Source organism: Lissotriton vulgaris, chromosome 2_1, assembly GCF_964263255.1.
Source record: "Lissotriton vulgaris chromosome 2_1, aLisVul1.2, whole genome shotgun sequence".
Taxonomy (NCBI): Eukaryota; Metazoa; Chordata; class Amphibia; order Caudata; family Salamandridae; genus Lissotriton; species Lissotriton vulgaris.
The window spans coordinates 1,686,809,176-1,686,824,199 of NC_141687.1; the positions used below are offsets into that span (position 1 = coordinate 1,686,809,176).

Sequence of the window (15,024 nt, forward strand, 5' to 3'; positions counted from 1 at the left end):
CAGGTATCCGGGGAGGTGGGTGGGCGTATACGAATCTACAGCTCTACATGCAAAGAACAGATGCATACTGATAAATAGCATTTTCCGTTCGAGGCATTCGAGCTGTAGATCGTATACTTGTGCATAGACTATACAGCAGTTACCCAGTTAGCGGTGGCTACCTGTATGTGTTGCAGTAGTTTGAAAGTGTTCTAGTACAGCCGGGCCCACAGTAGCTTGTTGTGTTGCCTGCACATCTACACAGTAGTGTATTATGACAGTGTGCGGTGTAGATCATGTTGAGGCTTTGCAAAGGTCATCCATGGGGATGTTCCCTAAGAATGCCATGGATGCCCTTACCTTGATTGTGGAATGCGCTTTGGGGGAATGGACAATGTACGCTTTGCTTTTTGGTAGCATATTTGGATGCATTTAACGATCCATCTGGATATTCCAGCTTTTGATATAGGATTGCCCTTATCTGGTGGTGAGAAAGCTGCAAAAAGTATTTTAGTTTTTCTGAAAGTATTTGACCTTTCAATGTAGTAAAGAATAGCTCTTTTGTCATCAAGCGTATGAAGAGCCCGTTCTTCTACTGAGTCTGGTTGAGGAAAAAAGACAGGGAGTTCAACAGACTGGTTAAGGTGAAAAACCAAAACTACTTTAGGTAAGAAGGGTTTGTCCTAAGAACCACTTTGCTGTGATGTATTTGCAAAAAGGGTTCTTGAATGGTTAATGCCTGAAGTCCACTCACTCTTCTAAGAGATGTTATTGCCACAAGGAAAGCTACTGTCCATGTGAGAAACTGTAGCTCACATTTATGTAAAGGTTCAATTGGGGACCTATGAGCCTAGTAAGGACAATGTTTAGATTCCATACTACTGGAGAGGGTGGAACTCTGGGAGGAATTATCCTTTCAAGGCCTTCCATGGATGCTTTGATGGCAGGTACCCTAAACAATAAAAATTGTTGTCTGTTTTGTAGGTAAGCTGCTATAGCAGCAAGATGTAATCGTATGGATGTGTATGCCAGATTATATCTTTGTAGATGCAGGGGATAAATAATGTTTTGAATTGAAGCATCTAGTGGATTGCTTGTGTTATTGCAGTAAACTAAAAATGTTTTCCATTTAGCTGCATAGCATGCTCTAGTGGTAGGACGTCTAACCTCTTTAATGACGTTCATGCAGTCTGGTGGGAGATTGAGGTAACCAAACTCTAAGACTTCAGGAGCCAGATCGCTAGGTTCAGTTGAGCTGGATCTGGATGTCTTATCTCTCCATGGTTCTATGTGAGAAGCTTTGGGCAAAGGTGCAACTTTTGGTGTGGAACTACTAAGAGTTCCAGCAGTGTTGTGAACCATGGTTGTCGGGCCCACATTGGAGCAACCTGGATCTTTGTGAGAGACTGTTTGAGCCTGTGCACCAGTAACGGAATGAGCGGGAGAGGCGGAAAAGCGTACGCAAATCTGCCTGACCAGTTCATCCACATCGCATTGCCTTTGGAAAGTGGGAGTGGATACCTTGGAGGCAAAGATTGGGCATTTTGTGTTTAAATGTGTGACAAACAGATCTATGTCTGGGTGGCCCCACATTTGAAAAAAAATGGATGAAGTTCCCATTCGTGAATCTGCTGTTGTTGACGACTGAGCAGATGCGCAATGTGATTGTGTATCCCAGATAGATGCTCTATCAAGAGGTACTTTTTTTGAGAAATGGCCCATTTCCATATGCTTTGTGCTAGGGGTGAAAGCTGCAAAGAGTGTGTGTCCCCCTTTTTGTACATAGTACATTGCTGTCATGGTGTCTGTCCGGATGAGGACAGCTTTGCCTACGAGGTGTATCCGAAATGATTTTAGAGCAAGAAATATGGCCAGTAGCTCCAGGTGATTGATGTGGAGGAGTTTCTGTTGAGGTGTCCACATACCCTGAATGGTATGGTTTAAGAGATGAGCTCCCAAGCCGTTGAGCGATGCATCCACTGTTAGCACTATTTGTGCAACCGGGTCCAACAACGGCCAACCTTTGGAAATATTTTGTATGATCTACCATTGCAGAGAGCAATATGTGCGGCTGTCCACAAACACCAGATCGATAAGTTGCCCATGAGCTTGGTTCCACTGTTGAGCTAGACATTCCTGTAATGGACGCATCTGGAGTCTTGCGTAAGGGACAATTAAGATGCAAGAGGCCATCATCCCTATTAGCAGCATGAACACTTGAGCTGGTAGTGAGTGTTGTGGTTGAAATTTTGTTATGAGAGCTTGCATACTGGCTATCCAGGCTGGATTGGGGAATGCAAGAGCTTTGGAAGTATTTATTGTTGCACATAGATACTGTTGGGTGTGGGACGGCTGGAGATGTGACTTGGTGAGGTTTATTGTGAATCCCAAGGTGTGCTGCAGCTGGATCGTGTTGTGCGTTTGTTGTACACAATTGCTGCGTGACTTAGCTTTTATGAGTCAGTCGTCTAGGTAAGAAAACACATGAATGTGTTGTCTTCGTAAGTGGGCTGATACCACTGCGAGACATTTTGTGAAGACTCTGGGAGCTGTTGTGACTCCAAATGAAAGGACTTTGAACTAGTAATGGTGACCGTCCACTACGAACCATAGGTATTTCCTTTAGGGCTTTAGAGTGGCAAGGAAGTCGCCTTGTTGGAGCAATAGGAGGACCTGTTGGAGAGTGACCATGTGGTAGAGGTCGGATTGTATGTACAGGTTTAACCGTCTGGGGTCTAATCTTGGCCGCGTTCGTTTTTGGAATAAGCAAATAAAGGGAGTAATCCCCTGTACCTTGATGGTGTAGGGGATCCGCTTCTATTGCATAGTTTTGCGGTGGGGGAGTTGCAGGTGTTAGAACCACGTCCTCTCCCCCGTTATGGTCTCTGTAAGTCCCTCTAAAATATCCTTTGCTAGGGGAAGTTTAAGTGGGGCTTTTAAAAGTGGAAGAAGTGTTTTCTGTGCCAATTGTTTTGGAGGCGCCCTATAAGAGGAGCGACAAAAGGAAACTCTACTAGTTGTTGCCTGTAGAGACCCCATAGACTTGGCTGCTTGTGGCCTTTTTCATCTTTTCTAAAGAGGTGTCCACAATATGTCCAAACAAGTGTTCCTGATCCAAAGGTTGATTGAGGATTGTAGACTGCACCTCCTGCTTAAACCCAGATAAGCGTAACCACGCATGTCTGCATTGTAACACACTTGTATTAATTGTGCAAGATGCTGTATCCAATGCATCCAGGGCGCATTTAATAGGAATTATTTGTGATCAACTTTCCCTCTTGTATGAGATCATTTGCCTTGGGTTTATATTGGTCTTGAAGATGTTGCACAAGCTTTTCAAGCTCATCATAATGAGCCCCGTCATTATGATGAGCTTGAAAAGCTTGTGAATTAGCAATACGCCAAAAATGTGCCGCCGGTGACGCAAACTTTTTACCAGATGCGTACAATAGTTTAGAATCTTTGTCTGGCGAAGGGGCATCGCCTGTGGTTAGGGAATTTGCCAGCTTAGGGGCATTTGCCACTAGTAGTGAATCCAGAAGGAGTTGAACCTTAATGTAAGCTGGATCGCTTGGAGCTGGTTAATATTTCATTTCAATTCTAGGATTGGGCACGCTAGCCCCGACAGGATCTTTAAAACATTCAGGGGAATGTTTAATCATGCCTTTTGGATGCGAGAAGGTCTCTAATAACAAATTTTGTACCAAAGGGTCTGAATGGAGTTGCACCCCATTATATTGTGCACCTCTATTTATTAGTTGCGCAAACCCTATGTTGTCATCTGGAGGGGATGGCCTAGAGGGATATACATCTGGCTCAGGTACATCTGGGACATTATAATCATCCCAAGATCCATGAGGTGAGATACTGTGGGTGTCATCAACAGTATCATTATCATTTGGTGGGTCTACGTCCTCATCCCCACCCCCTATATCCTCATCATCGTCTTGTGGTGCAGGTGAAAGAAGAGGCACTGGAGAGAGTGCTGGAGAGAGTATTATGCTTGGAAGCTTTGGAGGTGGAGAGAAAGGCCTCATAGGTGAAGTGGTGGAGTCTTTTTTCTTCAACGGTATCTCAGGTGTCTTTGAGGTGTCCAATTTCCTCTTTTTAGGTGGTATAGAAGTGCCCTAACCACCGGTAACTGGGTCGATATGGAGTGTTTTTTGTTTGGGATCCAGTGGATCTGGATGAAACAGTTTTTGATCCACTGTCTTTTTTCAGCTCTGAGGACTTAGGCTCTGAGTGTTGCTTTGGTTTGTCGTCTTTAGCTTTAGGAGTGGTCTTAGTCTCCTTCTGTTTAGGTGGAGTTTGACTCTAAAATTTTGTTTGACTCTGAAGGTTTCAAATGTTTTTTTTGATCCGAAGCCTTGGATTGACTGTTTCGGTACCACAGGGTTTGGTGTTGACTGTATCTTGGGTTTCTGTTTCGGTGCCTAAGATGGTTTCTCAATACCATGGTGTGGCTGGTTCAATACCGAGCTGCCTGAAGGCTATGTGGACTGGAGTCGGGCCTCAAGGCGGGGTTTCTGAAGTATTGTCACGTGACGACCCAGACCCGAAGGTGAAGATGTTACCGGAGCCTTGTGTTTTTTCAGGGCAGGGGTGTCGATGACAGTACTTGCACTCAGTTGACCTGGAGTAATTGTCTGATCTTCTGAGTCGGATTCATCAGCTTCGGAGACGCTGGCTTGTTCATCTCCTGTGTCTGGATCGTCGGGCCTGCATCGAAGATGTTGTCCGGCGCCGAAATGGTTGATCTAGACATTTAGTGACGGCGATCACGTATGGTTTTCTTGCACCTGAAGGAAGCACAGGACTGGCAGTGTGGACTCTCGTGGAGAGAGGCAAATGTTGTAGACCTCGTGGTGATCTGTGTGTGGGAATTTAGCACCACTCTTGCATTTTTTAAATGGAGTTCTTTCCATATGCTGGTTTTGATGGCGTCGATTGGCCCAACGGCCCAAGTCAATATGGCCCGCGTCGACGATCGGACTCGAAGATTTTGTTGGCTCGTGATACGCGTGAGGGAGATTGCAATCGTAACAATACCGTTGAACGGTGAGAGCTTTGCACGTTGAAGGGGGATCAAATACGACACCGACCCAGAGCGCATCAAATCACATCCGAACCCGATGGTGGAAAAAAAAAAAACAATCTGGAGATGGAGTTGATGCCCATGCGCACTACTAACCAAAGGGGGAGTCACCTATCTTGTGACTACAAAGACTTCTACAATAACAAAGTGAAAACATCCGAGCCCAACACCAGATGGCGATCTATGCACAAGTATACGATCTACAGCTCATATGCCTCGAACATGCCACTTTTTAAAAGTGGGTATTTTTCTGCTTGACCACCCTGTGCCTCTCCTTGCCTGTGGAATCAACGTCTGGTTTAGACTGACACTTGGGTTATTTGTGCATTAACACAAAAAGGGAATTGAGGTGTGCCCTGCATATCCTGATAGCCCATCACCAGGCTGATGGGTATTCCTGAGCTTGAGTGGTAGGAGGGGTTATCACCGACACCTCAGTAGGGTTGTGTCTGCCTTTCACAATGCTGTCTCAACCCCATGTAGTGTGGTTGAACCAAGGTGGACAAAACTGGTTCTTCTAAGCAAAAGATACTGTCTTTGAAGCCTGCATACTTCAAAGGCTGAAAGTAGTAGAAGTAGAAGGGCTCTGGCCCTAGAACTTTAGTACACTTCTAGAATGAGGACTCTGCCAAGAAGAAGAGCTGTCAGGAGAAATACTGCCTATTTGCTGTATGTTCCTTTGCTGGGTTGGCCTGCAGTTGCTGCTTCTGTCTGTGGGCAGCAAAGGACCTGGAATTTGCCATTTTCATCCTGCTTTCCAAGTTTCCTAAAGGGCTTGTGGTTGCTTGCCTCCTGATAAGAAGTCTCAGGGACACAAAGATTTCATCAACAACACCTAGCCTCCATTGCTAGGAGTCCTGAACCTGACAGGTGGTGCCAATCCAAGTTCTAGGCCACTGGAGGTGTTTGCTGAGCTGTAAATACAAGAAAAGCCATCCCAGACGTAGTCACAGATGGGGCTGCCTACACCGATACCGTGGTCACCACACGCTGAGTGAGCGCAGCACCGACCTCTATGACATCGCAGCCCTGGTTTCACCAATGAGGTCTCATCTTGCTGAACTCAACACTGCTGCTTGCACAGTGGCCACCGTCTTGGCGCACTACATTAGACCACACTGCAACGTTGGCCTCACCGATGAAGGTGAATCACCCCTGTGTGCACTACAGCCGTGGTCACCACCTCAATGCACCACCCTCGTTGACACCGCAGCCTCGGGATGCTGATGACAATGCAATCGACTCAGACATCAGCGCTCCGCACAAGCGTCACATAGCTGCCTGAATGAAAGCCACGGATACAGCATTGTGAAGAGCATGAGGCACCGGCCACAACAATACCACAGCCGCAATCAGCGCTCATTACTTCGATCTCATGGAGGTCAATCTTCAACTCATGCGAGTTCAAGGACTTCCCCGACTTGCAGCACTGATGCCGGTGAAGCCTCATTGCTCCACTTCACTACAAGGTCCTCAAGGCCTCCAAGGGACTGGTTGTGGGATTTCACCTATGCTGTAGCTGGCACTCTACTCCATTGAGGTCGGACTGAACTGTTAGATTTATTGGTCACGACGCCTTGATAGCCCCGGTTAGCATTATCGACTTCAAGTAACTGTATTTTTGCTTTATTCTTAAGAAATGCATAACTTTGCTTGTGCATGTTGGATTTTTGTTGTTTTGGTCTTGTTTGAAATTAGATAAATATTGGCTATTCTTCTTAAACTGGTGATGTGTCCATTTGTAGTGTTTTCACTGTGTTATAGTGTGTGTTTTTAACAAATACTTTACACATTGCCTCTCAGATAAGATGACTGCTGGTGCCAAGCTACCAAGGAGGTGAGCAAGGGTTGTCTTAGGTGTATAATCCCCTTACCCCGACTAGAAGGAATGGTCCCTACTGGGATAGGGTGCCTAGCACTACCAACTAGAGACCCCAGTTTTTAACAAGTCTACTTTGATTTGACTGTATGTAATTTCTGCAACTCACTGCATATTCTTTATGACTTCTTTCCCACCTTCACCAGCAGGATTCTGAAGGTACTTGATAATTTTTTTTATCTGCTTCTTCCATCACATCAATGAAATCATCAAGTGGAGGAGGCGCTACTGGATAAAGAACGGGAGGCGACGGGAGGCGATGATTCCCAGCTGATCTCGACCAGGGCAGATCACGCTGCGTTGATGGAGCGCCTAAAGAACATTAACTTCGCGGCCCACTCCGCGCGCACTCACAACGCGGGGGACAAACCTGGCAGACTGCTATCGTGGCTGATACGGCAGGACACGCAGTCTGCGCCGGTCCTGTCGATCCGTACGCCCCAAGGCGTCGAGGTCTACACCCAGACACAGATCTACGAGGCGTTCGCGTCACATTACAAGTCCCTGTATAACACACGGCTGCAGGCCACCGTGGTGGAGATCGTGGACTATCTGACGACCCTGCAGCTCCCAACAGCTACTGCTGCCCACCAGGCGGAGCTGGGTGCTGCAATTACCGGTGAGGAACTACGGGACGTGATTTTCTCCCTTTCCAATGGCAAAGCGCCGGGCCCTGACGGGCTCCCGGCAGAGTTCTACAAAGCCTACTCACTGGTGCTAATACCAGAACTGCTGAGAATGTATAAGGCGGCATTGGAAGATGCTGAGCTCCCAGCGTCCCTAAACGAAGCTAACGTGGTCTCTCTGCTGAAACCAGGTAGGGAGGCGACCTAACTTGGCTCATACAGACCATTGGCACTCCTCAACACCGATTATAAAATATTAGCCGCGACGCTCGCCCGGAGACTTGCACCGCTGGTCCCCACGCTGGTGCACGCTGATCAAAATGGCTTTGTGCCCACCCGGAGCACGTCATACAATCTACGCCGGTTTTTTAAGATACAACGGTATGCAACCCCTACCTGGCCGCGTTCAGGGTGCATCGTGCTCGATCTGGAAAAAGCGTTCGACTCGGTGGAATGGCCGTATCTCCTCCGAGTCCTTGAGAAATACGAACTAGGCGAAGCCTATATCCAGATGGTGGGGCTCCTCTATCAGGCGCCCGAAGTGCGTGTCCGGACTGGGCGGTTGTTTTCCGACAGGATCCGCATTGGGCGGGGTACCAGACAGGGCTGCCCCCTCTCCCCCATGATATTCGCCCTGGCGATGGAGCCATTGGCGGAACTGCTCCGCACCTCCGGCGCCACATGGGGCATCCCACTAGCGGACGGCATACACTCGGTGTCTCTATATGCCGATGATCTACTACTGTATGTCAGAGATCTCACATGCATACCTGAGGCAATCGCGGACATCTTCCGTACATTCGGAGATATGTCGGGGCTCCGCGTTAACTGGGCCAAATCGGGAACCTACGCATTCAGTAGCGAGATGCCGCAATGTGAGGTGCGCATGATGGGGGAGACGCTCCGATGGCACCCGACGGTATTCAGGTACCTAGGGATCTTGATATATCGAGACCCCGTGGATCTCCTGGAGGGTAACCTGGTGAGGGCTATATCCACACTCACGGCCCAGGTCACGTTCTGGAACTCCCTCCCGCTGAATGTGCCGGCCAGAGTGGCACTGACCAAAATGATAATGCTCCCCCGGCTCCTCTATTATTATGCTAACCTGCCAGTGTATGTGCCAGCGCGCATATTCAGAGGGCTGGAAACTCTCACCAGGCGCCTTATTTGGAACAAAGGGAGACCACGGGTAGCGTTAAAGACTCTATATGCGGCCACGGACGCTGGAGGCTTAGCCGTCCCCAACCAGGAGTTATATTACTTAGCAGCCCAGCTACAATGGGTCGCTTACTGGCTGAGCGGCAAGAACCTGATAGACACGGCCACGGCTGATACCACTCTGTCCCCCGTGCAGGTGCTCACACTCTTCCACCCCCTAACGCAGGGGCGACACCCCACACAAGTCCATGTGGCGATCGCGAAGCGGTGCTTTGCGCGGGCCCTCAGACTTACCAAAGGTACAGTGCCCTACGCTCCGAACCTGCCACTACTGGGAACTCCCTTGGGCACTAGCATATTTTCCTCGACTGCGCTACGCAGCTGGACGGCGGCAGACCTGGACGACCTGAGCGGCCTATATAGCGACGGAGTGCTGCTGCCCTTCGAGACCCTGACCGCAGACACCGAGCTGCCAGTGGGTCAATTCCTGGCACACGCCGGACTCCTACATGAACTGACGAAGGCATGGGGTGACATGAGCCAAGAACCGCCCACTCATCTTCTCATCCAGTACCTGCACGTGATGGGCAATGGGTCTCCTATAGTGCACTGGCTGGCACAGGCACTACACACCCATACTCAATTCTCCTCCCAAAGGCTGAGGGGGAAGTGGACGACCGACCGAGGCTCCGACTGGACGGACAAACAATGGACCGCAATATTAGCGGGCGCTAGAAATGTTCCCCGAAACGCGCGATTTAAAACCATCCAATATTATATCATTCATCGAGCGTATTTGTCTCCTGACAAACTGAATCGCTACTTCGGACTCACTTCGTCGGCATGTCCCAGATGTGGCCTCCTAGACTCGGACTTCCTGCACGCACTCTGGAACTGCGCCCACCTCGCCTCGTACTGGTCAGCGGTCACTGACACGCTGACGGCGGCCTCGGGCGAAACTCTCCCCAAGACGTGGGAAGTATGCTTACTGGGGCTCTACAGGAGAACCAAGCAGACCAAGCTGCGGGCACGCTTTTGGGACTTAGGCCTCATTACGGCTAAACGCCTCATTACGAAACGGTGGAAAAACGCCAACCCACCGCGCCCTGCAGACTGGCGTCGCTCTTTTGGCAACTGGGCCAGTGCGGAGAGTGTGTCACTACACAGAGAGGAGACCACTGGCCTACGGAAATACCCGATCGCCCAAGACTGGGACGCTACCCTGATCGCGTACCACAGGGCATGCACCCGGGCCGGTATAGAATGCCAACCTGACGCGGAATAGAAGGGGCCCTGTCGCTTGCTGTCCATATAGGTCACGGAATTTGCCCCCCCCCACTACCGCGTCCCCCCCCATCCCCCCCCCGCTGCCGCGCCCCCCCCCCTCCCCCCTCATTCCCCCCCCGCCGCCAGCCCCGACTACCGAGCTCTTGCACACCGAGCGATGTCCCCTGCCGCCCCCCCGCCGCTGCCCTTCCCCCCGCTGCCTCCTCCCCCCCGCCTCCACCCCCGCGGCCGCAGCGACACCACATCCTCGATCACCCCCGCCCCTGCGCAGCCCGTACAGGGTGCACCACACACGGCTAGGATTCAAGACACACTACCACACGCACATGCACTAGTCCAGCAGTTGTTGAAATGTTTCTCCCTCCCCCTCCTCTTTTAATTCCCAGTTATACCTTTTGGTTGACACAGAGACTGTTGATTTTGTACACACGCTAATGCTCGACACCCCCCTCCCTGTTTCCGTATCATACAATGGCAACTGGGTGTTTTCATGTACAGGCAGCGGAAGCCCAGCGATCCATGTGACGACGGGGGATATGATCCTGCTCCAGCTCGCTACTGTACTGAACAGGGAACATAACTCAATGCAATGACTGTCGGATTTCTTACAGCACCCTGGTCCTAGCGCAGTGCCATGAGCCGCAAGCGCTGCGGCACGAGACATTTCCTAGCACCGCTGCTTGTGAACTAATGCATTACCACTGGCTACTGTTTATTTTCACTCGTATTTAATTGCCATGTCATTCTGTACTGACAGCCGAGTACCGCTTGTAGTAGTGGTTTATTGTTATGACACTGTGTGACTGCTGTTTAACTCATCTGTGAAACTGAATAAAGTTTGGGACCATTGGTCTTCAAAAAAAAAAAATCAATGAAATCATCAAATGTCTCTATCCAAACAGTCCATTTTTTGCCAATATTTAACTTTTGCTGATATCGAATGGTGGTGGTGGTTTCAAGAAAGCAGTAACATTGTAACCATTTAAGAGATTGGCTGAAATTGAGGGTAAAGTTCCTTCTTACACCATTGCTAGGACCTGCTGCATCCAGACCATCTCTATGGTCTTGTGGAACCTTGAACTCCCTCTTGCTCTCCATGAGAGCCCTTCGCTTTTAGGTGACCCATGGTGTTCTGAACCACCACCAAGCAGCTTTGATGGTGTGCAGCTTCCGGTATGGACAGCTCAATAAACACAACCTCTGTTGCTTCACTCTAGCGCCGGGGCACAAGGACTCTCTTCACTCTGGAATGGTAAGCAGATTACCTCTTCGTGTACCACTTTGCCTATAAGCATGTCTTTGTGCTGTCAGACACCTGGTTGATATCTGGCTCGCAGCACTTCTGCTCGCAGTGTTATCTTCCACTTTGTTGCTCTTTTAAAAACATGGTTGCACCCACCTATAGCGTTGTCAGTCCATATGAAAGTATGTTTTTGAATTCCGTAGTAGGTTCTTGGACACTAATGTGTAGACTTTTCAGTGATGCTAGTGTCAAAAGCTTTTTGTAGAACAGGGGCTGTGCTTAGATTCCATATACGCCAAACGTCGATTTTGTACTTTGATGGAGACACACATGGCATGCGCAAGCAGTTTGCTGGACTACAGCAAACTCTCTGTGAGGGCACGGTCATTCTTCGGGCTACTTCTCCCCCATCTCATGTCCAGTTGTAGCATCCTCCCCAGACTGGGTACTCGCCAATGACTACACTATACACGGAGCTTAGTATAATACGTCTAAATTCTTTGGCGTATAACCTCAAACCCAAAATTCTAAACCTGTATTCAATATTCTATGCTCTAATGCGCAAGTTCTGAAGAGTTCATCAGTAACCACAAAGGTTCCATCATTACATACTTACACAACACTACAGCCTCATCCCTGATTGGTAACTGAAACAAACAGTTAGCAAGCACTCAGGGCCGATATCACAGAATGAAGGGTACACAAGGCTTTGCCAATTGTTTTAAGGTACATGGATCATCATAATGGGGCATAAGTCCTCTTCCACTCACTATCCCCCGACGTCTAGTCTACTACAACATGCAATATGACCACCTCAGCCCCTTACCACCTGCCTATCCACCGATTGCAGAGCCAAGGAGAAATGAAGCCCTGCCGCTACTGGTTCTGGCAGTGGGATAGGAGGCCCTGCCAGAAGTAAGCCATCAAAGTGAGGCAAGAACCCTTGCGAGCTGCCATTTCTTGGAGTGAGGAAGGAGCACCTACCAGCTGCAGGGCCTCTAAGAGGAACAATTGGCTTTCCTAATGAGCTCATAATTCAATATACTCTTTTATTGTGCACCCACCTGTTCAACCAGGAGAAAAGGCTTCTTGCAGCTGAGACCAGCTGGATCACACATGCAAGGAGATCGGATGGGGGGCGCTGGACGGCTGTCCCATCATAGGCAGAGATTCTTCTGTGGCTCTGGATGAAGGTCCACAGTGTCACACACACATTCTTCAGTCTCTCCGTCAGAGAGCGCAGGCTGTCTGTCTTCAGATCATAGTTCTAGAAGAAAGAAAAATGCAAATCAGCTGCTCAGAGAATCTCATGGTCCAATCCTCTCTCCCTGAAGGAACTCTAAGTGATGTACGCTACCTGAAAGGACTTCCAATATAACCTTTCAAGAACTAAATTATTATGTGTCCTGTAGCACCCCATGTCATAATGGGCGCATTAAGGAGCCCAAAACTAAACTAGCCTCCTACTTCAAAACTGCCACTGAATACTGGTTTCTCAGCTTGATAACAAAGATGTGGTTAGGTCCCTGGGTTGGGCAGAATTTCCAATTACCGTAAAGCATCTTGGTGTTGGATCAATAGTGAAATCTACCTAGAGAAAACCAGATTCCATTAACACAAACTAACCTCTGCTAATCTGGTGAGGACTCTATACAATAAAGAAATATTGCAAATTAGATGAGCAAACAGGCATTTTCCATATCCTCTAGAACGCAGAAATAGCCCATAGCTTGATGTCCCTGGACTCTAAGAGTTTGACATCATAATAAATGATGTGTCGGGCCAGATGTTTAAACATTAGTGACAGTGTTTCAAAGGGCATAGGTCAGAAAGCAGGTGCGTGTCTTGCAAGCGGAGATCCCCGAGCAAGGATTTTTTCCCCAGCATGTTCATCCTTCTGCAAGGACCCTAATACTGGAGATCAAGTTTTTAAGTCTATTGCTCTTCTAAGCTGCATGCATTAATGGGTCTGCCATGTTTAATGTTGTTTGAAAGGAGAACGCCTTCTGCACTGCACTTTCATGGTGTTTGTCTTGCAACTATGAAGTTACGGTAAAGGGCATACATTCTAGGCTTGATGTCAGGCATCAGGGACAAGTCAAGTTCTGTCATCACTGGTCGAAAGAGATACGATGATAATGGGACAGTTTTGGTCTCCCAGGCTAAATCACTGGCCATAAGCACCTCTTACAGACTGAAATGTCACTGGGAAAGAGCTGGCTGTGATGTCAGTGTCTAGGGTGGTGTCTCCAGGCAGAGAGCTCATTTGGTATAGGCATAACCCACACACTTTGAAGTCACTTATTTATGACAATAGGCAGCATACCATAAAAAGGAACATAATGATCAGAGCAATATGGTCATCATTTAAAGATAAAAAGAGATATTGTTTCTCAACATTTCTTCCAGTGGTATGATTTATTATCTATTGTTTCTATACCATTCGACACACCCAACACGTTTTTCACCCAAGAAGGATCTTTTAAAAAAACACTTTATTTTCTTTTTATTTGCCCAGACCTTACCCGGACAACTGTTACAGTTCAGCAGCACTTCAATAGCCCAGCTCAGCAATATTATCACAAAGAGGGCGCGCTTACACTCTGCACTCCTGTTTCTGATTTTTCGACCAAAGCATTATGGACTGTCCAGCACTAAATTTAGAATTTTACCAATAGCAGCAAATGAACATACACACTATATTGGGTTTGTTTAATTCAACTAACAAACTACAATAATACGTTCTTACCTCTTGAGCACATGATGATGGCATAGGAAGTTCGAATTTGTTAAACCCGCACACTGTATATTTATAAAAATCAATTTATGTTGCTCGTCATAGAATGACTCACAAACCGGCACATTTTTCCTTTTGAGTTAAATTTTGCATTTAACTGTCAATTATATAGGTACTTCAAGCTTTGAAAAAGTACTCACTGGATAAAATAAAAGTTGGCTGTGAACAATACCTGGGAAACAACACCACATATATCACGTGAAGAAATGATTTGGAACACTTTCTCTTTATATGCTTGCATAATCTCCATTTCACTCTAATGGCTGTGTAGCATTAATGCTGTACTGCTTATCGTCATAAAACAATTGGCTATACTTTCTGGACTTTGTTATTCCTGTAAACACAGTGTATCATGTATAGGCCTTTCTTGTTTTCAGTGTCTATTTGTAGTGAATTTGGGTGGGTATTTTTCAGTTTTTTCCAATGTTTTCAAAATGGGAAAAAAAAAAAAAATATGTGATGATCGGGGTTTACTCTTTTTTTTTTAATCATAAAACTATCCGAATGTTTTTTTCAGGTGCTTATAAAGAACATGTCCATTTCCTCCCTCTCTCATATGGTCAATTTATTTCCATCTTTCCTGCTCCTAAATCCTGCCTCTGTGCATTTTCCTTAAATTTTCTCTTCAAAGTAAGGGCCTGATTTAGATCTTGGCGGTACCACTGTTGTCCGTTCGCGGCGTTGGTTCAAAGTAGTACGTCAAGCTGATGGCGGTCCCCCTGCCGTATTTAGATAATGCAGCAATAGAAAGGGTCCTGGTGAAGCAGTGGTCTTCTCAGCTGTTTAGTAGTACTCCGTCAAGCCAGCGGATTTACGCTGAACTGACTTGGATGTTCCCATTGTGCTGATGGTGTTCTGGTGGCTGAGTCCAGACTAAATGCGACGTCATGGTGGGGTGGAGATAGGTAAATGATATTCATCATTATCTTACTACACATATAGGTTGTGAGTCTGTCA

General features: G+C 47.6%; 1 protein-coding gene across 3 annotated transcripts in view; it reads right to left on the reverse strand.

The window, feature by feature from the left end:
* The window catches only part of CNKSR1 (connector enhancer of kinase suppressor of Ras 1), a 344,769-nt gene that overhangs the window by 300,687 nt on the left and 29,058 nt on the right, over window positions 1–15,024 (reverse strand). For all 3 annotated transcript variants that reach the window (XM_086957647.1, XM_086957646.1, XM_086957648.1), the window contains exon 3: window positions 12,335–12,537. In XM_086957647.1, the coding sequence (XP_086813773.1) occupies window positions 12,335–12,537 (203 nt within the window). The remainder of the gene's footprint in view (window positions 1–12,334; window positions 12,538–15,024) is intronic.